This window comes from Neopsephotus bourkii, unplaced genomic scaffold, assembly GCF_033783945.1.
Source record: "Neopsephotus bourkii isolate Nb327-2 ecotype Australia unplaced genomic scaffold, CSIRO-AGI_Nbou_v1 NB_1298, whole genome shotgun sequence".
NCBI classification, from domain to species: Eukaryota; Metazoa; Chordata; class Aves; order Psittaciformes; family Psittacidae; genus Neopsephotus; species Neopsephotus bourkii.
Genome location: NW_026901782.1, coordinates 781,261 through 808,646, shown reverse-complemented (window position 1 = coordinate 808,646; position 27,386 = coordinate 781,261). Strand labels below are relative to the sequence as shown.

Sequence of the window (27,386 nt, the reverse complement as noted above, 5' to 3'; positions counted from 1 at the left end):
CCTGGCCAAATACCAGTTTGTCTGGGACACTCCTCCCTCACCGCCTAAGGATGACATGTGTCCTATTGCACATCTGAAACAGAGATGAAGCAGTCAGCTGTGTGAGGTTCTTGTTGCAGTGTCAGAATTAGAAGGCATGACAAATGAATGAACTGGGGAATTGCAGAGATAAAAGGACGTTTATATGGGAAAGGCAGGTGACCCTGTGGGGAGTGCTGACTCACTCTCTCAGGCATGATTCCTGAATAGTGTTGGGTGTGTTTTGCAGTGCTTACTAATAGCTTGTTCCTGGTGCTGTAGGTGACTGAAACAGTTCTGTGTATAAATTCTGTGACTTGGGATGTAAAAAGCAAAAATGGAAAACCTCTTTTTGGTAGCAGGCTGACTGATGGTCAGGTGTTAGGATCAAGGCTGGAACTGGCTGGGCAAGCCATATTGCTCAATTCTTACTTTTTAGATCAGCTCTAGACAAGTACCAAACACTGCAAGTGGTCTTTATGAAACTTGTTGACAATGGGGAGATAACAGGATATGGAGGTTTCTACTCCAGACTCTGGAGAAAACAGTGTTGTTCAGAAAAAACCTGCTGGCCATTCTGGTCTAATGTAGGCCTGATTCCCTCTCTTTTTTATCCCACTTTCTTTAAAATTCCAAGTCAACATCATATCTGCCTGCAGCCTTTATCTAGTGGTTTTTGCAGACATGCTAGTCCGGTGGCTTCTGCTATAGGATAATACTGTGTGCTCAGCCTTGTTGTGCACAGGATGTGTGAGGGGATGGATCCTTTCCAGTTAAAGGATATTGCATGTGAATTTTCTGTTCAGCACTTGGAGCTGCAAGGATAGAGTGTATTCTGTGTTGCAGGTCTCCTTGATGTTTGTTTTCACAATGTGCTTTAGTAAGTGTGTGATAAAAAGTAAACAAAAACCTAAGTTCTATGGTTTGGCTGAATTTTTGGTCAGACTAACAGAACCAACAGAAGTTTATGTTCCTAGAAGCTAACTTCATGAATCAGATAGTACTCTACATTAAGAGATGAGGCTATTAAAGAAACAAACATTTGTTGTGGGGTTTTGTGATTTTTTTTTTCTTTGCTTTTTTTATATATTCTCAATTTGCATGTTTTCCTAACTTCAGTCTTAGAAACAGCTGAACCACTTAAGCAGAATATCTTACTTAAGGCCAGGGGTTGCCATGTGGCACGTAGACTACAGGTGAGATAGCTGATGTCCAGTGAATTTATTTAAAAGAACAAACCAACCCAAAACTACCACCATACCACTGAAAGAGCATTTTACCCTGAAATGTATCAGATGCATATTAAAGGTAGTGTTAGTTATTATATTCAGAATATAAAAATAGATGCAGTACACAGGTTGCAACATGTTCTGCCACAAAAGAGGCAGTGCAAATTTGTAGTTTTTGATTGCATGGGTAAGTTGGGTTTTTTGAAAGGTGGGAGCTTTAAAGTTTGCCCTGTCCTCTTGAAATTCAGTGGTACTTTTGCATGTAATCCTGTCAGTCTTTGAGAAAGATGAACCCCTATAGTACTTCAGGTAGAGTAGGAAAAAAAGGTTTAAAGAAACTGCCATTTTCATTCTGGAGAAAAAGTCATTGACAGACTAATTTTGTATTTATGTTGGACATGAAAGAAATTCAGTGATCCTCACTCCAAGCGCTGAATTAAAACCAGTACCTGAATTAGAGGCCATAAAGTTTGCTTTTGGACATTTAGCTGCTGACAGGAATGTTAAATGGTGAAACAACCTGTGAACTTAATGCTTTCCATTGTGCTGCTAAAACAATGGAATTTAATTCTTGGGGGTAGCACAAGGATTAAATACTGCTCTCAGGAGCTAAATGTTCATAGCTTAACTGTTTGAATACTTCATATGTAGGTTTTATGTGTTTTAAATGTTTTCTAGTGATAAATGGGTGGCATTTTCTCTGAAGTACCTAAAAATTGCTACATTTAAAATGTTGATAGTTTAGCAGCTCACATTATTTGAGGCATGACCATTCCAACGTCTGTATGTAACTTATCTTTGACAATATGCTGTTCATAAGAAGAAATCCTGATAATTTCACCAGTTTCTTGGGTCAGTTCTATTTGGGCCAGATTATTGGGCTTTTAATAATACTATTCTGATTTTTCCATGGTGTCTGAGGTGGCCAAGTTTGGGGGGGGGGGGCCAGCGGGAGGAAAGCGTCCTACTGTTACAAATGGAAGTGTGTCCAAGGCAGTAATAGTTTGGGATGTTCACGACCCTTTTTTTTTTTTTTTTTTTTACTAGTAAAATCGAATTAATTCTGATGCATATAGTGTTCAAACTACACTACATTGTTATTTTCTCCATTATGAAATCAGATTATGAGCTCCCTATAGTCTTCCTGTTAAACCCAGAAGTTGCTTTCATTTTAGTTAATTCCTAGCAAAAGTAATTCTGTGTCATAACAGCAAATTGTATTTTGCTATCAAGATCCAAGTATGAAAGGTGTTGGGGAAGGGGGTTGTGGGTTTGGTTTTGGTTTTTGGTTGGAAGTTTTTGTGGGCGTCAGGGGTGTTAATTTTTTTGTTAATACTACTGTTCAGCACACTACATAGAAAATACTTGCGTGTTAGGTATGTCCTGATTCATTTCACTCAAAACGTGAGTATCCGATACTTCATATTAGGAAGGAATATTGCTGAAGAAGCTTTCAGAACTTTGAAGTTTGATAGTTAAATTGAACCAAAACCCCTTTGGCTTTTAGCACAATGCTGCCCTCTAGTGGAACAGTGTTGCATTTAAAAAACCCCAAACGTTAGTAAGCAACAAGGTTTAATTAGACATGATACATGTTAAGCAGTGTATGTGGGTACTTGTATACCCATAGCAAAGTAGAAGAAAGTTTGAGAAAGCCACTTCTATCATCTGTGGTAGTTATTGCTTTGTGAAAGGTAGATAAGTTCTCATTGCATAGCTGTTAACTGTGGGTTAGTAGGATTTCATTCAAGGATTCTTTTGTTAACATCTAGTGCAAGCCAGCAAGGGTATCGAAACCCTTGCTACACATTGTTCAGGCTCTTCTTTTGGTTATTTGCTTTTGTTCCCTGCTTCTAGACCATGTTTTCTTCTCAAACCCTGTGATTAATATGGATATATGCAGATTAAGCTGGCATTCTTGAGCTTGTAACATAACCTGCTGTATTGATAAATTTAAGGTAGATACAGGGAAGTGTTGGATAGGCACCTAGTGAAAGGCATACTGTGCTGACTGGAATATGTTGAGTGTTGGGGTTTATGCAGGGAAGAGAAATGAACTTTTGGAATTTCAATTGCTGTAAAAACAAAAACAGAATCAAAGCTTTGATAAGGAAGTAAGTGTTCACTGTAGTAGAAAGAATAGGGTGGGAGGAGATTATTTGCCTGGGTATTTGTTTCCAGATCTCAGGTTGGATAGATGGGTGAGGTTTTGGCAGCCAAGTAATAAGCTTGAAGAACAGGAAAAACTGCAATGGACCTTGGATGAAACTTGTAAAAAGGGAAGAGTAAGTCCTGTAGCTTCTGTAAAAGAGTCCTACTGAAATCGTGGGGAGATCTGGAGATTTAAGCATCCCTTCTGTGGCTTTCATTCTCGGCTACCCAGAGGGATATAAAATAATATAGAATTGTAGTAAGGCTCAAGTTGGAGAAAACCTTTATGATGATGTAGTTCCACCCCCCTCTGCCATGGACAGGGGTGTCTCGCACTAGACAGCATGGTGCTTCTCCTGCTGTCAGCCTGCTTCTTAAAGGGGAAAATGTGGTAGCTGTGGCAAAATATTAATCTTGGAAAATGTAGAAAGCATGCTGTGTCAGTAACTTTGTTATTGTTTGTCTAACTTTACCAGCCACAGTGATCTGTTATGTTAATGTTAGTTTTTTGTTTGAATCAGACCGTAGACTTTCTGGTAACTGATCATGAGCAAAATTCATCTGTTTGAAGACCTTGCTGTACATTTCCACTAGAAATGCTCTTAAGTTTTAAATTACCACATTATGTTGTGATTCATGTTTATGGCTGAATTTCTCCAAAGTTAATAGCACAACATTGAAGGGGATTGCAGTTTGAATGACATGCAGAAATACTGGTGTGAAGAAAGCCTGTAAGTGAATACTTAAAAAACATGTCTGTCTTCAAGTAGCAATGTTGTAGATGTTTGAGAGAACATGTGACAGGAGGAGTTTGTTGCAGAGGCTTACATCTGCATTAAATCAACTGTTTTGAGCTTAAAGGAAGAAGGTAGAATAAATTTACTGGAGAACTGTGGCATAAATACTTCATCTGGAATGCTGTTAAGAGTCTGACATGGGTTTGAGGTCAAACTGGTCTGTTTATTTCAGTGTCATATCTAACTTGCTGATCAACTGTTTTCCAGAAAGTTTAGGCAACAAAAGGACTTGCAGTGCTGCCAATAACCATTAAGTATTTTGTGTATGGCATGTGTTGTTGGGGAAATACTGATGTTGCATAGATTAAAATTTTGTAGATCTCTATATTGGAGGGGGGGAGCAAACAAACCAACTGAAATAATAAAACTTACTCTGGCAGGTGTTCTCAGAAGTTAGGTTATTTTCAGTGTCCAAATAATCAAGGATTGTTACAGATCTTCAGAACTTATGAATGAAAAGCATGCCAAGTGAGAAAGATTAACCCCACCTTCCCCCCCAAAAAAAACCACAACCCAAAATTAAAGCAAAAAAGGACAAAACCCCCGAACACACAAAGAACCCCAAACCTAACTTTGAAGATGCTAACAGGGCTGTCCTTACTGTAGTTCTTTGAGTCTATTAACAAAGATTCTTGAAATATTTTCTAATACATTCATAATACATATTCCATGTAGGATGCTTTCAAGGTAGATAGTGAGGCAAGTAAAGAAATCGGTTCAGTACTTGTATAAAGCACTGTGGTTAGACGTTAGAAATCATCAGATAATGCCATAATCTGTCCCTGTAGGTAGAGAAATGAAAAAATGATAATTTTATCTACTGTTCATCAAAATGGGATGATGCAGTTGTTTGAACAAGTAGTAGAGCTTTAAAAGAAATTCCTTCATGTTGCAGTCCGTATTATATGCGGTAAAGTTTCTGTTCAGATGCTGCAGAATGGAGTAGCACAACAAAAAATAAAAAAAAAGTGTATTAACACCAGTTTTCTGGCAGTTATACTTAAAAAAAATTGAGGTGGCTAATGTGACTGTTTCATTCTGGCATGTTTTTAACTCTGAAGGTGTCTGATTTTGCCAAGCTATGAAGAACAGCTCTTAGCTGATGCTGAAAGAGGATGTTGATCAGAATCCTGTATTAATTCTGTACATTGGTATCTTTGGTGGAGGCCCTTAATTCACTGATGCAGTTGAAGAAAGTTTGTGTTAGGTGTGACAGATTACAAGATGACGTAACTCTTGCACTTAACTAAGTAACCAAGAGAGATATGAAACTACACAATAAAATGAAAACATTTGAAAGCTGCGAAGCCTTTCTCTGACATACACAGTGTGACTACCTTACAGTGCAAAGACCGAGCTTAAAGAAATCGGAGAGAACTGATGCAGCCTAACTTCAGATAACACCTTAACTTTGTTATTTAAAATGGAAAAAGGCCCTAATCTCTACCCTACATATAATGACAGGGATGGTTATGGTGTTCTTCAGACTTAAAGTAGGAAGTGTGAAAGGCAAGGCTGAAAAGCTGGTGCATTTTCATCTGTGGTAGATCTGCTTATTGTTGTTGCTTTTTTCCTCCTGATCATCTGTTATATAGTTCGGCTTTTAAGCGTTTTGTTTGGCCAGAGATACTTAACTGTCTAAATACTAGTCAATACTCCTAGGTGCCTGTAGGAAGGTATGCCTGAAGAGATTTTATAACTTTAACCTATTATTATTTCAGGTGCTTGAGTTTGCCATAATTTTGCTTCGAGAATTCAAGATTCTAATTTTTGGAGAGTAGTGTATTTTAAAGACAAATATATTTAAAAATTGAGCCTTGTGCCAGCTGCACATGTCAGAAATAGCTGGATCGTTTTAGTTGTTGAGGGACAATAGTTACAAATCTACCTGTTACTTAAAATAAATGCATTCACTTCTGTTTTAAAGCAATTTTATTTGTTTACAGGTGTCAGCTGTGATGCATGTTTAAAAGGAAATTTCAGAGGTCGACGATACAAGTGTTTGATTTGCTACGATTACGATCTGTGTGCAACCTGTTATGAAAGTGGTGCAACAACAACAAGGCATACAACTGACCATCCAATGCAGTGCATACTAACAAGAGTAGATTTTGGTAAGTGATAACTTCAGACTAGTAATTTTGCTGCTGTGTTGTTGTCTACAAATGTAATATGGATTTTCATGTTACTATCACTTACTAATGGTGTCCCCCATTAGCTTATTAAAAGTAAGTTCTCTCTTTAAAAGCAGGCATGTTTTCTTTGATTTTAACACGGAAGAATTGGCTTATATATTTTTAAATTGTTTCTTCTGCACTAATCTTATTTTGGCCTGATAACAGCAGGTTATCAGATTAATAAATATACTTAGTGACTATTCCTCATTAATTTCCAATTTAGATTATGTGGCAACCTTCTCCCCACAGTATGCTTTGTGTAAGTGCCACAGTGTACAAGCAGAAAAATCCAAGGAAGATTTTGTAGGAATGTTATTCACTGGAGGTTTATGTGGGACCGTAGGTATAGCCAGGTAGCGATGGGCGGTACTGAGTATAAAAGCTCAGTGTCCAGGACTAGCATGTAATCTTTGTGAACTCCTTTGAAGATACACTAACTTAAGATTTATTTCTGACTATAAATCCATGTCAGTATTTAAAACTAAAAAAAAGTTACTCTAACCTGCTTGTTGCTTCTATTGCATCATATTTGTAACAGGTTGTAATTTAGGAGATATTTCTGTGACAAACCACTGCTCGAAGATGTTGCTGATTCTGAATGTGTATCTTGGCTTTATGCTAAACCTGTGGGGCTGACATTTTAATGATTTATTTTTTCCTGATTCTGGTTGTATTATTCTTTGTTTAGAAATATTTAAATATGGTGATTTCCTAAAAGCTGAATGCTTATTTTAAATTACATCTTTACCTTTTTGATTAAAACAAAAGTAAAATCTAATTTACTGTGTTAAAGATTAGAGAATAGGTATGTATAGAAATATGCAGTTGGTTTCTCAAAACAGCCTTTGAATGAGGATGTACTTATTTTTTTTTTTTTTTTTTAATTCTCAGGCCTTTGCTTGCTGTCAGACTGCCTGGTCATGACTTCAAAAATCCATGCCCTGGGAATCCAGGGTTTGGAAGAAAATAATTCAGTGCATTATAAACATGCATGATGCCATTTTAGCTTGGGCTTTCCTTTTTTTTTTTTCTTTTTTTCTCAGTAATAAGGTAAAATTCTGTATACAGAATATTAATTCAGGATTGTGGCACTGTTTTAGATGCAGAGTTCAAACTTCACCACTTAATAACCATTATTCTTGGGTCTTGCACATGGGCTAAAAGGACAGCATTATTGTAAACATTAAATGCTCATCATAGGGACTGAAACATGCTTGCTGTGAAGCCGTAAGGTAACATTAAAGGTCAAAACTTTCAGTCTACTACACTGAGAAAGTTTGTTTTAATTTCCTTAAAAATGTGTATCATTAGAACAGAACCCAGGAATGCCTAGGAATTTTTTTTTTCTTGCAACTTGGATGTTTCTCTTTTGGAAGTCTTTGATAAATGGTCTTTTGCTTTAATACATGTTATTTCTGTATATTGTGGGGGTTATTTTTTACTATTTAAGTATGCATGAATAATACAGACGGTGAGGTGGAAGAAGGGTCACAGAGATGTATTGAGGTGGGTAACAGTATTCTGAGGGTTATTTCTGCATTGCTTGGTGTTATGCTTCTGTGGCTTTTTAAATAAGAAGTAAGCAAATCTGTAGAAATTTCATATGCCTTAATTATCTGAGCATTGCTTCCACAGAACCAGTGCTGGGGATAAAAAATACTGCAGCTCAGCTCTGCAGCCAGACTCCTGGTTTGATTAACACTGTTAGAATAAGAACAGCAAAGAATACATCACCACCAGACTGTGAACCACAGCAAAGCTTGATGGCACTCAAGTACTAGTGGCCTTGTAAGCTTATATACTGGAGAATGAATAATAGGATATTCATAAATAACATACTCCTTAACGCTCAGAAAGATCTGTGACATCATTCTTAATGCTTTTATTTTACAGTTCCTTGTAGAATGTATGACATAGAGAACTGTTCTACTGTACTGCACAAATACTTAGAGGAACTATGGACTTTGTGTAGCCAAGGGAATCATGTGAGTTTGAGGAACAGCCAAAAAATTAGGAGCTAAGGAATGCTAAGTTTAATTAGAAAATCAACAATAAGTGATAGAACTAGTCTAGAATGACCCGTTTCAGAGTTGTCAGGATAACTGTACTAGTGAATATTAAAAAATCACTGAAGAAGCAGATTTTAGTGGGTTACAAGAAAATAATCCCTGCAGGAAGATTGGCAATGTAAAACTAAATAGCATAGAAGTAATGATATCAGTTACTTCCTAGTGACATGGGAAGTCAAATGAGAGAAGAGTGTTTCCTAATGTATGAATGACAGTATGAGTAGGGAGTTTTGCTAAGTACTTAAGTAAGGAAAACTTCAGTACAAACACAGAATGAAAGGCTGTTAGTATAAGTAGGTGTGTAAATTGTCAATGGCCAAGTAAACTACAAACTTCAGTACTGTTAGATTTGATTCAAAAGTATGAAAACTTCTGAAAACAAACAAAACCCCAAAGGCTTCTAATAGAAGTAAAGTTACAGTTTTTGCTGTTGTTGAGAAGTAGATAGGTAGATGAGTATTTTACCAGCAAGAAGGAAGCAGACTGGGAGAATCCTTCCATTGCAAAACTGATGCAAACAATTCGGAGGAGGTCAGTGTTAGTTTTATGATTTTAGAAGTGTGTGTGGGCATCAGTGAGTCATTTGCTCAAGGTGCACCCGCAGCTGACAGGACCCTGTATGTCTAGTTCCCATCACCTTTCTGGCCAGCACTGTCTACATGGAGATAACTGCAGAGTTTGCTTGTACTCTGTGCTTGAAGCTGTGACCAAGTTCAGGTTTGTAGTAGATGGCTAATCACATGACACACTGTCTGAGATTGCTTCAGTGTATTAAAGGTTCACAGATTGTTTACCTCCATGAAAATTCTGATCAGTGTTAAGGGTTCCTGGGTACTGTAATAATGTTAGAGTACAGAGCAAAAAGATGGACTCTTTCATGTGCTCTGATGGAGCTTTTGTTGTCATCCTGATATTTTTTGATGTATTTTCTTTTTCTCCTTGAGACTCTGGATTGGTATAGGAGCCCTGTATGAGAACACTGAAAACAAAAAGCCCTAGTAATTTCTGTCTACACATGTTCACTCTTGTACCGTCTGCTTGGCATATTTGTCTTTCAGGAGCCAATGTCTGACCCAGTATTAATTTTGAAGCAAGATGTGATCCAGAACAACAGCAGTGCTTTTTGTTCTTCAGGCCCCAGAAAATACACTGGAATAAATACTTTAACACATACACCAAGAGTGATATGCTGCTGTAACAGGGACAGAGCTTAAAATAAAGTATGAAGTCTCATATGTAATGACAAGTGGCCTTTAAAGCACAAATCCAATTAGCATATTTCTTAGGGGTGAAAGAGTAGAATTCTAACAAGCCTACATAAAGAACAGGAATGTGCTTACAGGGCAGTCATTTTACATCTATGCTTTTTGTAGGACACTTCGTCAGGAGAATGGAGAAGTTCAGAGCAAAGTTCAGTTTTCTTTTTCCCTAAAAAGAATCCTAAGCTGTTAGGATGCTTTATGATTTTAAGTGTGTGGCTTGGACATTACCCCTGACATTTTAAAGGCGTTATGCTGGCAAAGAAAGTAATAAAATTTTTCAGTAGTATTCTCTGCCAAAATTGTATTGCTTTTATTGAAGTACAGAACAAATGTACCCTTACTTGTCAGCTGAGGTGCTTATGTGTACCTTTTGTACTTAATTCTTAGCCAAAGGGAGTGGCTCAAATGGTTACCTTGATACTATGTAGTGTGAGGTCTAACTGGATTCACCAGAACTTGGTCTGCAGCTTTTGTGGTGTATTTTTTCTTTCAGTCACTAGAACAAGTGCACATCTTGTTAAGTGCATATGTTGCCAAGTCAGAGCATCACTGAATACTGTGGTTTGTGTGGAAGGAGACCCTAGAGGTCATCTGATTCAACCTTCTGTTGGAAGCAGGAGCATAAGTTGGGCTTTCCCATCAACCCAAGTGCTGAATATTTCCCTGAAGGGATGTTTCACCACTTCTGGGTCACCTGTTCCAGTGTTCAGTTCCTACAGTGAATATTTTTTTTCACTCTGAAGCAGCTTGTGCCAGCAGCCTGTACGATGCTTTCCTTTGAAGGGCATACCTCCATTTCCTCCGCATCTACAGTATAAGAAGTTGGAGATGAGATTCATTTTGAGCTTTCTCTAGGGTGGATGAACCTCATTTCTTCAACTAATGTCAAGTTCTCCAGCTGTCTGGATGGACACAAATGTGTGTGCATGCTTGCAATGCAGAAATACTTCCTAGATCCTCTCAAGTTTATTTCAGTACCTGTCTTGATATAGAGAGACCAAAACTAAACCCTGTATTGCTGGTGTTGCCTAACACGTGCCAGGTAACATGGGGTAATCACATCTTTTGATTTGATGGCTGCTGTCTTACTGATTTAGCCCAGACCATCATTTGCTTTCTGTGGTGCAAGGGCACAGCGCTGGCTTATGTCTGGCTTATTGTACACTGGGATCCCCTTGTCCATTTCAGCAGAGCTGTTTCCCAGCTCACTGAACCCTGCCTTTGAGCAGCAGCTGCTGTTTTGGCACTTACCAGTATTGTCAGATGAGTTGCAAATCCTCTCTTGTTTTCATTAGCATCTGTGCTTGATCATGGCTTCAGCATGTGGTTCTTGCTGTTGGGGAGCAGCAAGACCAGGGCTGTTCCATAAGGGATAAAAAGCTAGAGCTGAGAGCAACCACAGCACAGGCAGGGGAATGTCCTCACTGTCAGGGTGTGCAGGGCAGGGCTGGTAACAGGAGCAAGTCCTGTTGACAAAGTCGACAGACAAAGCAAAATACAAGTTAATGAGATCTGTGCAGGAAAGCCATCTAAGGCAGGAAGAGGGCTGGGAGCTGCTGCAGCACAGTTCATGGCCAGATTGTCAGAACTTACATGTAGCCCATGGGCAGAGGGTGTATGTGGAGGTCTGCCTTGAGGCTGGTCAAAGCAGCTAAGGTCTGCTTGTCAGCTCAGGGCCTGCTGGGGGAATAGAACACCCATCTGCAGCTGGATAAATAACTGAATACCTGCCATGTAGTCATTGTCAGTCCCAGCAGTGTGTCTCACTGAAGCATTTAACACAGCACTGTCTGGCTTTGAGGTTGAATACTGAGATTGGCAGCCGATGAAACTGCATGAAGAAAATTGGAGGATGTGCTGTTTCTTCCTGCTAGATATAGCTGTACTAGAAGCTTGCCGAAAGTTTGAAATAGTGATGCTGAAAGGAATGAGCAGCTATTTCCAGGTTTACCTAAGCTGGCATTTTACTCTAGCAAGTGTGGCTCTTGTACTGCCTTTGTAGTAAAGAGGAGAATTCCAGGTAAGGAAATAGAGATCCCAGTTGTTGAGAGGAGAATTCTCCAGTCTGTGAAGCAGGACAGCATTGGTGATTAACAGAGTATTAGTCTAGATGAGTATTACAGCTTATCACTGTTTATCTTTGTTTCATAGGATCAGTCATAAGATAATTCTGGTTGGAAGTGGTCTCTGGAGGTTACTGGTCCAACTTTCTTCTCCAGGGTCAGACCAGGATAGGTAGGGCTTTGTCCACTTTGGTCTTGAAAGCATCCAGGAACGGAGATGGCACAGGGGCTGTTTGGGTATTGTGTTCCTCTGCTTGTCTGTGTGTGGGAAAACGTTTTTTTTCCTTTCATCTTCTTGTCCTCCTCTACTGTACACAGTGAAGCTCCTGGCTATTATCTTCTGGATCCTATCTCTGTAGGTATGTGGCAGCTGTTAGGTGACCCAAAACTAACTGCTTGAGGCTGAGCCAGTGCTGGCTGAGTAAGTCTCCCCTCACAGGGTGAGTACTCCACCCCTGCCATCTTAATGGCCTTCTGCTGAATTGAGACTTCAATGTCTCCCTGTAATAGGATGCCTCAAAAGAGTTGCAGTGCCTGAATGAGTCTGACACAGTCTGAGCTGAGGGTATCACCCCTATGCACACCCATAGAGCAGTGGCGAGCTCTGTGGGCATGGCTGGCCCCTGCTCACCTCATTGCCCACCCTGCATGCAGCACCATCTCCTCAGAGCTGTTCCCTGACACTGCTGGCGTCACTGCCAGGTCTGCCTGCATGGAGCAGGGCTGGGGTAAATTCTGTAAGATTCCAGTTGGCCCATACCTTTATGCAAAACTTTATAAACAGAAGGTAAGCATTACTATTTGAAGTTTATAGCAGAGTATCTGTCAGGTTTTAGAATGTTGTTGTTTTTTGGGGGGGTTTTTTGTTCATAAAATCTGCAGCAAAATGGAACTAATGGCAGTTTAAGGGTAATACAATTTGAATGGCATGGTTGATTGATCAGTGATACAGCAATATATATACTTTGTAAAATGCGGTGTGTTGCCAAAATTTAGTTTGGTCAGACATTGGGGAAAAATTCAAATACATACAGTTCAATTTGTGTAATACCAACATTTTTATCTCTATGTATATATCAAATCAAAGTTACATTACTCATATGAAGAAAAACTAAAATACCTGACTTCTGTGTACCCTTGTAAAGAAGTACATTTAACAGAAAATAAGAGCAAGGTGTTATAAAATGTAGTTCTGAATCATTTCTTTGAAAGGTAGATTTTTATCTAAGGAATCATACTGTACTTCTGTCCCATTACTAACCTCCTGCCAGGCTTAAGAATGTGTTACTTAGATTTAAATGTTAAATACAAGCAGTCTGTAGCTTGTTATGTACCATAGATGTATGGTAAAAAGAAACAGCTTGTATTTTGGTTGAGCTTCACATAAAATTTGGGGTCGGGTGTATGTGTGGGTTTTTTTTGTGTGTGATGTGTTTCCCCCCTGCCCCCAGGAAAAGTTGTAATGTCTAAACACTGTTGAGCTTCAGATTTAACTTCACAAACTCCTGCTGCGTCCTCTTTAACAGTATTCTGATTCATTTCCTCCTTTGTATTTTTCCTTAACTAATAAAGCAGTAGGTAATGAATCTTCTCTTAGAGAGATGTGATTTAGTTTGGTTTAATTTACTAAGCAACCTTGTCTTCCTAGCTACTCCTGCTTTTGTGTAGAAGGCTATTTGGAAAGAACAAAATACATTATCTGAAAGACTTGTGGCCAGAAGGAATAATTCTTTGGCTGTGGGCCAGTTGCATCATAACAGTAAAACAATTGTTTCACCAACTGTAATTACTAACTTTTTTTAAATTATATCTTAATGCATCTGGTGGCCTGTATTTCAGATGAAAAAAGGGATAGTTTGGATTGTAAGAGGTGAATTAAAGTTGAGGGGGAAAAAAGGGAGGTATAAACTTGTACAGGAAAAACACTTGGTTTTGCCAGTGACTGATTTAACTTCTAACATGTGCTTTCCAGATGAAGGTATGTTTATTTGGCATGTCCATATTTGTTTGTATTATGAGAAAGATGGAAGGAGTCATGAGTGGGAGAACATGCAGGAGTATAATCAGGAGGCTGGAAAGAACTCGGTTTTGGGGCGGGGAGGGGGGAGGATGTTTGGTTTTGGGGGTTGTTGGTTTTTTGTTGTGGGTTTTTTTTTAATTAACAAATGGGTTGTGTCACGTTGTCTAAAAGCAAAGGCCAGAAGCATGGGATTTAAGAGTACTCATCAAACCTCTGCACTCTGTGATAGAATAGTGTGTACTTACTGCTGGCATTTTTGACATCTGGACTGAGCTAACAGCATGTCCAAGGAAAAGGTATTTTTGCCTGCATGCTAATCTGTTTACCACTACTTTAGATTGTGGCCCTGTGCCCTTTGCTTATCTACAGAGTTGGAGTTGGTGCTTAAGCTTTACTTGAAAAATGTACATGAAATAGGCTTATAATAAGGTAGAGGGTTTTGGACCACCTGAAAATTTTGAAGGACTTTTTTTCTTTTTAGGTAGTAGATGCAGAATTATTTTTACATGCAAATCCAGCTGAAAAATCCAGAGTAAGGTCATTTGCCCTTTTTTTCATTAGCTTGCCCATTTGAGTCTGCATGTTGCTTCATCCCTTTCAGTATGTAAGATGCCAGGACTTTGGTAATTCCCAGAAATTAGTCTGCTCCACTAGAAGGAGTCTTCAAAGGAAAATTTGACTTCCGGTGTTCTTGTGTGCTTGTATGTGCATGTTTGCAGTGATGGAGAATTTCATTTTTCCAATCATTAAGTAGGTGTTAAATTATCATCATCATGAAGATCATACCAAAGTTTGAGGGAAATAAGAGGATAAACTAAACAAACTGTCATTAGCTTTTGATGTGTGTGTGACTGGCATTTCTGCTATTCCCACAAGTATGCAGAACTTTTTTGCAGAAGTTCTTGTTGCAGTATTTGATTTCAGAGAACAATATAGTATTTACACATGCTGTTTGGGGCAGATTAAATGCAGTTAAAGTTAGAATTTTTAACTATTCAGTTCAAAAAATTTGGCTGTCTTATTTGCTTTGTTATGAAACTAATAAAGTTCCAATTTTGTTACATATTTAGGACGTATGAAAACTGAGAACTGAAGTTTACATTAATTACTTAATTAATTAGTTACTTCGACTTTTTCTTCATCTAATTGTAAGGAGGGTTCTTTCAGCAGTCCTCATGGAACGCTTTGCGTTTATTGTTCTAGACAACTGCCATTTTGAATCCTTTGTCTTACAGGTATATTTTTCTGAAAGAATACCTGTTCGAGTCTCTTAGTTGATCCACTCAGAGACTGGTTTATTAACTGCTTAAAACATAGTCCCATGTAAGCCTTGTTTGTGGTTTCCTCATTTGAAACCATGACTTAGGTAAATTCTCTGTATTTGAGTATGCTGCAGCATATTGGTGGTTGGTTTTTTGTTTTTTAACCCCCACTCAGGTTTTTGGCTACAACAAATTCTTAGAGAAAATTTCAGAGTACTTATTGAAATATATACTGAAGTAACAGTGGTTAGGAGCTCCAGATTCTATGAATTACATATATCTTCTCTGTGTGTTATCTGAAACAGTCTCCATAACATTTCAAACTTGGAGCAGGTTAATTTTCATGTAAGTCTTTATTGCATGTCATGTAAATAAGAGGAGATGGTAAAACTTGTGAACGGAGTCCAGTTGCTACCTGGAAAATGTGTGTGGTAGTTTTAGAGAGGCTATTCCAGTCCTAAGGTAGTTGTGTATGTAAGTAAATCTGATTGGTTCATCCTCTAGGCTGATGTTGCTTAACACCTGTACCTAGCTGATGTTGGAATGCTAATGATGTAATACTGCCTCAGGCCCAGTGTTCCTGGTCACCTGTCAAAGTAATTGTGATACCAGTCTACTCACGTAGAATAAAAAACACAAGCTTATTGTGAGTAATGGGTAAGAACAAATAGTTTTAAAAGCCTGGATGTGGGGGAATTTGCTGGTCCTGGGTTTGAGCATTCAGAATATACACTTAGCTTGTAAACCAGACAAGCAGATTTAAGAGTTTGTAAAAAGTTTTCTTCCAATCTGTTAATATTGTTGGCTTCAGTTGAATATGGTAAATTTAAGTGTTGGTCAGTGACCTCTCCCACCTTCTCATAGCTTCACTGCTTCTTCCCAAGGATTCAAGGGAATTGGGTAAGGACAGATGTTCTGAATTAAGACACACCACATGTCTTGTTGTTAGGATGCCTGACAGCCTGTCAAGGAAACACCCGTTCTGTGTGTTGGGTGACTCAGATGAATTTAGAACTGAGTGCTGATACATGTTGTGCAATGACCTTTGTGATTGGCTCTAATAGTGATTCCAGGCATCTGTTTGTGTTGGTACTATATAAATGACTTGCAGGTTGGGGGGTGGGTATGCTAGTCTTTTGGGCATGTCTTCCAGCTTACATTCATGCTGTCTTTTAGTCTGTACAGTTCTGTTTAGTCGCATCTCATATGGAGTTCCATTCTCTGAACATTCACTTCCATGCTTTATTGTATGAAACAGTCAGTGAAACCTCAAATGCTGCTTTGGGGAACTAAGACTTAATTGGCTGTAAATTTTGTTTTGGATAGTTGGGTGTGTTTTCTTCATGTGTATGTGAATAAATAAACCTAAATTAAGGATGATACTCAAGCTTACAGTGGTAGTTAATTTGATGAATCAGTTAAAATGCTCAGTGTGTCAGGTAGTGTTACTTCTTTAGCAAGTACATTTTGCCTCGTCGGCCATTTCTTACTATGCCTGTTAAAGGAATATCTTTCTCTCTTCCTCTAGCATTTAAATGCTTTAGAAGCTGTTTCCAGATAAGAGAAACAGGGACTTACTAAACATTAACTTTGTTCTATAGTATATTCAGTCTGATCATGTATCTTTAACTATGCGTATTCGCATGTTACTGAAGTTGATTTCCTGTACCATCTTGGAGTGTTAGCCCTCAAAACTTAGTTATATCTGAAATGCTCTGTTAATATAATGGATTATAGGTACATATCTTTTTACCTTGTACATCTTTTGTAAAGTTGCAGAAGCAAAAATGCTCTTCTGTTCTTCCCAGTCATGTTCTAAAGACACCAATAGCAGAAGATGTCATAAACCTTAGGAAACCTCAACTTAAGCAGTCAGAAGGACGTCTTCCTAACACACTACACAGATAACTGCCTTGCAGTGCAGAACATGAGTTCTAGTATCTGTTCAGACTTGTCCGATTTTTAATTTATAGCAGAATATTTATAATTTTATGAATTTTTTTCAAGTATTTACGAGTGCTAGCAAGAATGTCAGTGAAAAAAATTTGCATTACTTGCTGAAGATCACATTTATAGTGATGTGAATGTGAAGTTTATTCATGTTTCTTGTTTTATACATGATACCTGCACAAGATGAGAGAGAAAAGCATTCTTTTCTTATATGGCTTGATGCATTTTCACGTTAAGTTTTTGGAACTTCTACATTAGCAACTTAAAAGTGCCTGTTTCTTATCAGATATGCAGAAATGCTTAAATTCAACACACCTAAAAGTTGCAACCTGTGTATGACAGATAATCAGACTACTTTTTCACTGTCAGTCATTTATATTACATATTCAAGATGTTTCTAAAACTACTTGTTGCAAAGCAGTTGTTCAGCTGCAGGATAAATATTGATATATGCTATCACTGAGGACATTTAAACTGTGAATTTTTAAGGTACTTTTGAGAGTCCAGTTTTTGAAAACTTCATCTTATGTTTGAACAATACCATAGGTGACCCTGTTATGTGGCTTAATAAGAGTGATAGAAAAGTGAGGGTTTGCAGGCTTGGTAGTATCAATAGCATATATACTTAAGAACCTCTTCTTCTGAATACTAGAAAACTAAGTTGTCTTTCCTAATGAGAATGAGAAGTAGTCTGTCTGGTTTTGTCATCAGAATTTGCACACTTCTGGAATATCAGCCTTTATACAACATTAAAATAGCCGTTTCAATTAAATATCAAATTTGGCAGTGATTATATTGAAATACATGTATAGAGATTTACATGAACAAAATAAACATTACTGCTTTGATGTAACCTCTGTTTAAACACTTTCTGTTACAGATTTGTACTATGGTGGAGAAGCTTTCTCTATAGAGCAGCCACAGTCTTTTACTTGTCCTTATTGTGGAAAAATGGGTTATACAGAAACATCTCTTCAAGAACATGTTACTTCTGAGCATGCAGAAACATCAACAGAAGTGGTAAGATCCTCCAGAATTGGCTTTCAATTGTGGTAGACATACATTAAAAGGAGTCTCTCTGCTGGAAAATTGGTATCCTCCTTTTTCTTTCTTGAAGCATGAATTCATTTAAATAAAATATAAAATACTGTAGAAGAATATAGAAGCTTTATAGGAAGACATAGCTATGTTTGGCAGTGACATCAAAATTGTGTGTTTCGTGTGTGTTGTAATATAATGAGCTTGCTTTCTTTTGTGGTTGCTGTTTGTTTGTCCTGATTCGAAGGCTGCCATGTTTAGGAGGTTATCCTGTAAGGCAGAATTCAGAACAGTGTTATGGGTTACTCTCTGTGGCAATGTCTCGCTTTTCACAATCAGTGTGTAATTGTCCTGGAAGCTCATATCTATGCCAATCTTTTGTAACTGTAAAAGAGAGGGAGACAATTTGATATGTTCTTCAGATAGACCTGGTATGCAGGTGCAGTGAAAGCTGTCATTCTTCTGATACTATTGCTGTTAAGGCAGGGTTGTCTCCCCCATCCCTAACCTGGTAGAACATTTATTTCCGTTGGCACTTGTTCATCTGAGGTGTTAGCTCCTGCTGTCTTGACGGTCTTTGAGAGTAGGAGTAATGAGGTTAGCAGGACATCTAGAGTGCTCTTGTCTGGCTAAATAGATTCCTAGAAAAAATGTGAACGCTTGAAGTGGATTATTACTAATACATTGTGAAGAAATTGCTTACAAATAGGTTCTATATTCTAATCTTCTAGTTTTCTTAACTTCCAAGGAATTATGTGGAAGAAAATGAACCTTTCCACTCCATCCCTGTTAAGGATCTAGTGCAAAGGAGTGATAAGGGAGCTGGTTTGCCTGCCTGTTTGAGACTCCAAAGGTGTTAAGATTGCCCTTAAGGACATATGAAGTTAAAGTTTACTTTGCAAATAGTTGCGCTGAGGGATATAGTTTAACTTAGTAACGCACAGTAGTTTGTATCATCTCCTTGAGTTTTTCTTTAACTTTACAACTGTCAAATGGAGCATCAGCCGTTGAAAGTTCCGTGTTTGGATGGCTTGCTTTGGTGGTTTAGTACTGCAGTTCTGATTTGCACCACTTGATGTCAGTGATATGATCCTGACAGAGAATGTTACAATTCCAGATTTTTAAATTTGACACACCCTTGTTTGCAGCGGTGACTTCCGGAACGCAGTACATAAAGCCTGGATTTGTGATCCTAGGCACCTGCTACTCCACCGATTCGTGAAAGAGGTGTATGTGTAAAGAAAATGCAAGATCCTTTTTATGAGTCTATCTGCAACATTGTTAAATCTTTGTTTAAAACAGTGATAAAGGACAATATTTTAATCCTTGAATATGACTGTGTATTTCCTACATTTTTAATCTGGCTTTTGTGATAAATGGTTAGTGTTCATATCCAAGCATGGAACTGCTTGGATAGTGAAAGACTACAGTATTACTGAAGAAGAAAATATGGATTCTAAATATTTGTGGTCTTAGGCATTCAAGCAATTATTTCTGTTTAGATACAGAGCTTGCAGTGTTTGTAGCTGGGTTTGAACTAGTGGGGCATTGTTGTGGTATTCATGAAGACCAGAAGGCCTCCCACCTCCCAAGGGTCCCACTGGTGTGCTCTGCTCGCTCCCTGAAATGCTTGTACACCAATGCACGCAGCATGGGGAATAAACAGGAGGAGTTAGAAGTCTGTGTGCAGTCTGAAGGTTATGATCTGGTGGCAATTACAGAGACATGGTGGGACAGTTCACATAACTGGAATGTGGTCATGGATGGCTATGTCCTTTTTAGGAAGGATAGGTCAGCAAAGTGAGGTGGTGGAGTTGTGAGAGAGTGACTAGAATGTATTGAGTTCTGTCCAGGGGCAGATGAAAAGCAGGTGGAAAGTCTGTGGGTACAGATTAAGGGACTGGCTGGTACGGGTGATACAGTTGTGGGGTTCTATTATAGAGCTCCTGATCAGGACAAAGGAGTTGATGAGGCTTTCTATAGGCAGCTGAAAGCAGCCTCATGACTACATGCCTTGGCCCTCATGAGGGATTTTAACTACCCTGGTATTTGCTGGAAGACTTACACAGCCAATCACTCACAGTCTAGGAGGTTCCTCCAGTGCACTGATGATAACTTCTTAATGCAAATGGTGGACAAACCAACTAGGAGAGGAGCGCTGCTGGATCTAGTACTCACCAACAAGGAGGGTCTGGTTGAAGTGGTGATGGTCAGTGGCAGCCTTGGCTGCAATGATCATGAGATGGTGGAGTTTAGGATCCTGTGTGGGAGGAATGGAATACCTAGCAAGGCCATAATTCTGGATTTCCGAAGGGCCAACTTTGGCCTCTTCAATCAATTGCTAAGGGAAGTTTCATTGGAAAGGGTATTAGGTGGGAAAGGGGCTCAAGATAGTTGGTCAGCATTTAAGGACCACTTCTTCCAAGCTCAGGATCAGAGTGTCCCAATGGGTAGGAAATCAAGTAAGGGAGCCAGGAGACCAGCATGGTTAAACAAGAAATTGCTGGGCAAACTCATGTGGAAAAAGAGAATCTATGGATTATGGAAGGAGGGGCTGGCCACCTGGGAGGAATATCGGACAGTTGTTAGAGGATGTAGGGAGGCAATTAGGACAGCTAAGGCCTCCTTGAACTTAATCTTGCAAGTCGGGTTAAGGACAATAGAAAGGGCTTCTTCAAACACATGGCGGATAAAACTAACACAAGAGGCAATGTAGGCCCACTGCTGAATGAGGTGGGTGACCTGGAGACAGAGGATATAAAGAAGGCAGAGGTGCTGAATGCCTTCTTTGCCTGTGTCTTTACTCCTGCAGACTCTCCCTGGGGGCCCCAGATTACTGTAGCCCCAGAAGGAGTCAGGATAAAGGAGGAGTTTGCTTTGGTAGATGAGGATTGGGTTAGGGATCAGTTAAGCAATCTGGACATCTATAAATTGATGGGTCCGGATGGAATGCACCAACGGGTGCTGAGGGAGCTGGCAGAGGTCACTGCTCGGCCACTCTCCATCATCTTTGGTAAGTTGTGGGAAACGGGAGAGGTGTCTGAGGATTGGAGGATGGCAAATGTCACGCCAGTCTATAAGAAGGGCAAGAAGGAGGACCCGGGTAATTATAGACCGGTCAGCCTTACCTCCATCCCTGGAAGGGTGATGGAACAACTTATTCTTGACACCATCTCTAGACATATCAAGGATGAGGGGGTCATTAAGAGCAGCCAACATGGTTTTACCAAGGGGAAGTCATGTTTGACCAACCTCATAGCCTTCTATGCGGAAGTAACTAGGTGGATGGATGATGGTAGAGTGGTAGATGTGGTTTTTCTTGGTTTCAGTAGGACATTTGATACTGTCTCCCACAGCATCCTCATAGATAAGCTAAGGAAGTGTGGGCTCGATGATCAGGTAGTGAGGTGGATCAAGAGCTGGTTGAAGGCAAGAAGGCAGAGAGTTGTAGTCAATGGGGCAGAATCTAGCTGGAGGTCTGTGACTAGTGGAGTACCTCAGGGGTCAGTGCTGGGACCAGTGCTGTTTAATATTTTCATCAACGACCTGGATGAGGGAACTGAGTGTACCCTCAGCAAGTTTGCTGATGACACTAAACTGGGAGGAGTGGCTGACACACCAGAAGGCTGTGCTGCCATTCAGCGAGACCTGGACAGGCTGGAGAGCTGGGAGGGGAGAAACTTGATGAAATTCAACAAGGGCAAGTGTAGAGTCTTGCATCTGGGGAAGAACAACCCCATGTACCAGTACAGGTTGGGGACTGACCTGCTGGAAAGTAGTGAAGGGGAAAGGGACCTGGGGGTCCTGGTGGATAGGAGGATGACCATGAGCCAGCAATGTGCCTTTGTGGCCAAGAAGGCCAATGGCATCCTAGGGTGTATTAGAAAGGGTGTGGTTAGTAGGTCAAGAGAGGTTCTCCTCCCCCTCTACTCTGCCTTGGTGAGGCCACATCTGGAATATTGTGTCCAGTTCTGGGCCCCTCAGTTCAAGAAGGACAGGGAATTGCTTGAAAGAGTCCAGCGCAGAGCCACAAAGATGATTAAGGGAGTGGAACATCTCCCTTATGAGGAGAGGCTGAGGGAGCTGGGTCTCTTTAGCTTGGAGAAGAGGAGACTGAGGGGTGACCTCATCAATGTTTACAAATATGTAAAGGGTGAGTGTCAGGATGATGGAGCTAGGTTTTTTCAGTGATGTCCAGTGATAGGACAAGGGGCAATGGGTGTAAACTGGAGCATAGGAGGTTCCATGTGAACATCAGGAAAAACTTCTTTACTGTGAGAGTGACAGAGCACTGGAACAGGTTGCCCAGGGGGGTTGTGGAGTCTCCCACATTGGAGATATTCAAGGCCCGCCTGGACAAGTTCCTGTGTGATGTACTCTAGGTTACCCTGCTCTTGCAGGGGGGTTGGACCAGATGATCTCTTGAGGTCCCTTCCAACCCTTGGGATTCTGTGATTCTGTAATTTGAGCATTTAACATGTGAGGGAAGATTTTTGTGGAATGGAGTTTTTGGGGTTGTTTTTTTCTGTTATCTGTAGAACTTTAAAAGCAGACTGCAAAACTATCATAAAGAAAAACAGAAGATGCTTTCCAAGCTGTTTGTGAAGTTACTCAAAAAACAAGCCATAATTATGACACTGTCTTAGTTAACATGTTGTTTTGTTTAAAAAAAAACCCAACAAATAAACCACAGACAGACGTAAGTGCCTTCTGCCAAAATACTGTTGTGTAGGTATATGGGTAACAGCCTCTCTCTGCCAAACCTGTAGTTACACAACTGCCTGGATGGGTGGTCCCAGTTTGATACTTACGTAAATACTTGCACATTCTGTTTTCTCTGCTGCAGTGAGTGTCAAGCAGGTAAGTAGTAATCCTATGTAATCAGAGTCTACTGTTTATGACAATTTGTGTACAAAGAGTAAGTTTCAAGACACTGCAAACTGAATTTGAAAATTCTAGCTCTGGTTTTCCTAACATTCTGAAAATTGCAAAGTAAAAGATACATAAATTTTGGCTGCACTTGGATACATTTTCTGTGTTTTTTGAATATGTTGCTATCAGTGTTTGTGAATATCTGGACTGTGATTTCAACGCATAAGAATTATGCCCATTTGTCTAATGATTCCCTCAACAATATGAGTTCTGTTTGTAGTCACGTTTTTCCTTTGTCATTTCAGATCTGTCCAATATGTGCAGCATTACCTGGAGGGGATCCCAATCATGTCACAGATGACTTTGCAGCTCATCTTACACTGGAACACAGAGCTCCTAGAGATCTAATATCCTTTCCAAGTTGTGGCAGAGGCTAGACTGTTTCATCTAGTAGCCATGATAACTTTTTGCTTTTTATGGTCAAAGGGTCATAACCTCCAGTTTTTGTGGAACTTAAGCTGCTAAAGATCTGTATGTCAAAAATAAAAAGGTTCATTTACTAGTTTAAAAGATTATAAATACTAGATTGTGAAGAGACTGTAGATAAACTTGGCAGTGCTTTCCGCTCTAACAGCAAAGGTAAAGAACTTGGACACAGAGTTTTATTTCTACTTGCACTGTGGTCTTTCCTGCCTTATCGTTAGTCTTGATGCTGCTTTATGTATCCAGATTCAGTAGTGTGCTGTAGGTATTTGTGACATGATCTGAGGATAAGTTGAGCTCAGCTAGTTTTGGCAAATGATTTTTAAACTTGCTTAACTGATTTCAAGACCATGTTCTGAAAACTTTTTTCATTGAAAAAAAATTCACTGAAAACGATTTCATTGTTACTGACACATACCCTGGAGAACTTTCAGATCTCCTGGAGCACACACACATAACCTGGGTTAACTGACTAAATATAATTTGGTTTGGGCTTTTATTTCATGTAGCTTCCCTAAAGTAAGTGTCTCTGAAGTATTCCTTGTCTCATTTAAACAAATAGACAAAAAGAGTACTTTATTACCTTGGTAGTGGCTTTTTTGTTTAAAGATTTTTAAAAAGGAAGAAAACAAAAAAAAGCAACTGGAGTAAAAGAAAAGTAAGAAATAATCCAAGCCGTAGCAACTGGGTATTATGCTAACAGGAGGGAGACAGCATTTAATGAGATGTCTCAATTTCTGTTATGATTTTGCTTTAGTGTTACTATGGTTTAAGGTCAGGACAGACTAACTGCACATGTTAATTACTGCAGAGTGTGTGTAACTGTTCTGTGGGCCAAAAATCTTCCCACTTAGGCTGCAGTTAATTTCATATTGAAATGAAATAGATGTTTGAGAATTCAAATTTCTTCAGCTTTTTCTCCCAAACCAGTATAAGAGATGCCACTGAATGACTTAAGTTGAGAATGAATGCTTGAGTTAGAAAAAAAATCTTTTTTTCAAATACAGAGTAGTGCTTCATTGTCAATCATCTCAAAATGGATCTTTCTTGGATAATTTTGGGGAATAAATTGTCCATGATTCAGCATAAAATACAATGCATATGGAATTTTCTGCTTGTATGCTATCACTTGTCTTGTCTCCAAAACCTGACAAGAAGCGTATCCTGAAGTGATTATTCCATGCTGGACTTTACTTCCTGTCTAGTGCAGGCAGGTCTAAAATAGGAAAAAAGGATCTGCCAGCATAGGAGAAAATAACTGTCAAAGTCAGGGAGCTGTTAAAAGGCTGCTCTTTGATACCATTGTGTGGCTCTTCTGAACAACTTCACCTGAAGTTAAAGCTGTACAGAAAAACACTCCATGCTCTGTAACAATCTTCATGTACAGAAGGGATATAGAGAAGGCTCTTCATTTGCACTTTTTCTAGAGTGAAGACTTCTGTCACAGTCTGAGTAAGTTTTTTATTGTTGGGTCTGCTAGAGCTCTAAGGAGTAGCTGCATCACTACATATTGATTAGACATATTTTGGTTTGGGGGGTTTTGTGTTCTTTTTTTTTCTTGTCCCAGAAGGCTGAATATGTAACTTTGTGAAGCCATTGCAAAGTGTGTACTTTACTCCTACAGTCTGGGGACAACTCTTTTAAAGCCCAGTTTCTTACTTGAGTAGAAAAATATTTGAAAATTTATTTGAAATGGCTTCTCAGCATCAGTCATACCAATGGTTTGTGCATGGATATTCAGTTAATCTTTTTGTCACAAGTTATGGTCTACAGAGTATCGTTTTAATCTAGCATAGACTTGGGCACATGCGTTGCTAGTATTTAAAGAATTATCCTAAAACACTTCAAAAGCTGCAGTTAAGAAATTTACCCCGTAGTCCTGTGTCTGAAAAAGCTCCAGGTACTGGCCTTTTCTGTCAGGTCTAGTTATGACAGTCTTGCTGAACTGTGGACAGTAGTCCACCTAATACAGTACCTTGTCTCCAGCAACATCTAGTTTTAACACCTAAGAGGTGCAAGGCACTCTGTGCTAGGCAAAGCGTGTTCTGTGTCATGGGAGGTTTACCTGTTACACCCTAGATATTAAGTGTTTTACCCTGTAGCATACTAATAGGTTTGAAAAAGGCAGACATTCTGTAAACTCTTTTTGTAAGGCCAGAAGTTCTTCCTTGCTGTGGGAAATATAGTTTCATGGCAAGACTTTCAGTCTTAAGTTCTTGACCTCCTCCATGATATCCTGAGTTCTGCGCTGTAACTGTTTTAAGAAAAGTACATTGGACACCGTACTCTCACTGTACTGTAATGGATACTGTGGTAAGCCTACTATTATAAAAACAAAAAAACATGGGAGATACCATCTAAACTAAAATTCTAGTAACAGTAAAATAAGATAATCAAGCCTATGCTGTTTCATTTTTCACTGGTGAGTTATACTAGTGATTTTTAAAATTAACCCTTATTTGGGCTGTCTTGGAGGAATAAGTGTTAAGAACTTCCTGACAAAAATCTTAAAATACTTTTTTTATTTCTTAATTTATATGAGAAACATACAAAAGGTAGACTTGAAATAGAAGCATCTGGTATGGAGAAATGGGGGAAAATGAAAAATGACATTGTCATAACTGGAATTAGTGGTATTTCTTTGGCTAAAAGAGGAAAGGTGAAAGTGCTGAATACTCCAGAAACCTATCATTTCTTAGGGATTGAAGTTATGAAATTTCTTGGATAAAAACATGAAACGCAAGTCAAAAGGAGTACAGTTACCAGGTACTTTTGATAGGTATGGCAATTTTTTTTTTTATTATTATTTTCAGTACCTAAGAATTGGGGAGGGAAAATAAAATTCCTGTTTTTGTGATAAGGTAGGCTGAACATGCATTTGTCAGAGTTTTCACATTTCTGAGTAGAAAACTTTTGATCTAAAAAAGCCTAAAAATGGATCCTGATGTTTCCTAGGCATCATAAAAAGCTGGAGAATTGAAGGGAGTTTGGTGTACACAGGACTTGTGTATCTTGAGTTCAGCTGACTAACTCGGATTTGTGCTGTACCTACACTGCACCATAGCTTTGCCTCACAAGTTAGATCATTATGAATGAAGAACAGTGTTCACCTAAGTATTTCACCCATAAAATGTTGTCATTTAATTCTCAATGCCAGACAGTTCTGCTTTCTTAACTTCTTGGTTACGATGAATCCAGTGGTGTTCGGCATGTACGTAGGATGTTCCACCCAGGCCGGGGTTTGGGAGGCCCCCGTGCACGTAGATCAAACATGCACTTTACTACCACTTCCCCTGGTGGGCTTTCATCTTCTCAGAGTTCGTATTCTCCAAGCAATAGAGAAGCCATGGATCCTATAGCTGGTAAGAGCTGTAACTGTGGATTTTACCCCAGTGTCCTCCTTGCACAGGAAATAAAATTCAAGGTGATAGTAGCTGCCCTGCTTTCTGTTGGTGTGAAGCTGCATGCGCAGGTATGCTCCACCGTGCTTGATGTAGTTGGTGGCTGCTTGCAGGTGAGCAGTGTGCTTAGCTGGGTTGTCACAGGGCCTGTGCATGGAGGTGCTGAAGCTGAAACCACTGGCTGTAGCTTTTGCTTTTCATCCTGACAGCATAAGGCTTATTTCCCAACCCTGATCTGTGCAAAGGTGCTGCATATTTTTTTACGGGTGACTGTGTTCAGCTTTCATCACCTACTTTTAGTATGTCTTATTTTGATTTGCCATGTGGATAAAAGTGTTCATGGAGGAGACTTTCTGTTTCAGTGAAGATGGAATTAGCTGAATTGCATATTAACGGACATTTAAAATATGTTCAATTTGCATTCAGGCTGCTGTTTGAATGCCAGAACTTGCTAATATCATGGATCTATTTTTTCAGGTGTACTTGTAAATTCTTATATAGATGTATTGTTGCAAGTATTTTCAGTGTATTTTGGTCATGTGTAGAAAAATGGGGGGGGAGAAAGGGTGTCTCACTTTCAGCAGCAGAAAATCA

General features: G+C 39.2%; 1 protein-coding gene across 1 annotated transcript in view; it reads left to right on the top strand.

Annotated features, from left to right (window-relative positions):
• KCMF1 (potassium channel modulatory factor 1) overlaps positions 1–27,386 on the top strand; it is a 50,917-nt gene that overhangs the window by 18,309 nt on the left and 5,222 nt on the right. The window contains exons 2-5 of the mRNA XM_061366086.1: positions 6,142–6,309; positions 17,879–18,018; positions 23,214–23,315; positions 26,579–26,753. Of these exons, the coding sequence (XP_061222070.1) occupies positions 6,142–6,309; positions 17,879–18,018; positions 23,214–23,315; positions 26,579–26,753 (585 nt within the window). The remainder of the gene's footprint in view (positions 1–6,141; positions 6,310–17,878; positions 18,019–23,213; positions 23,316–26,578; positions 26,754–27,386) is intronic.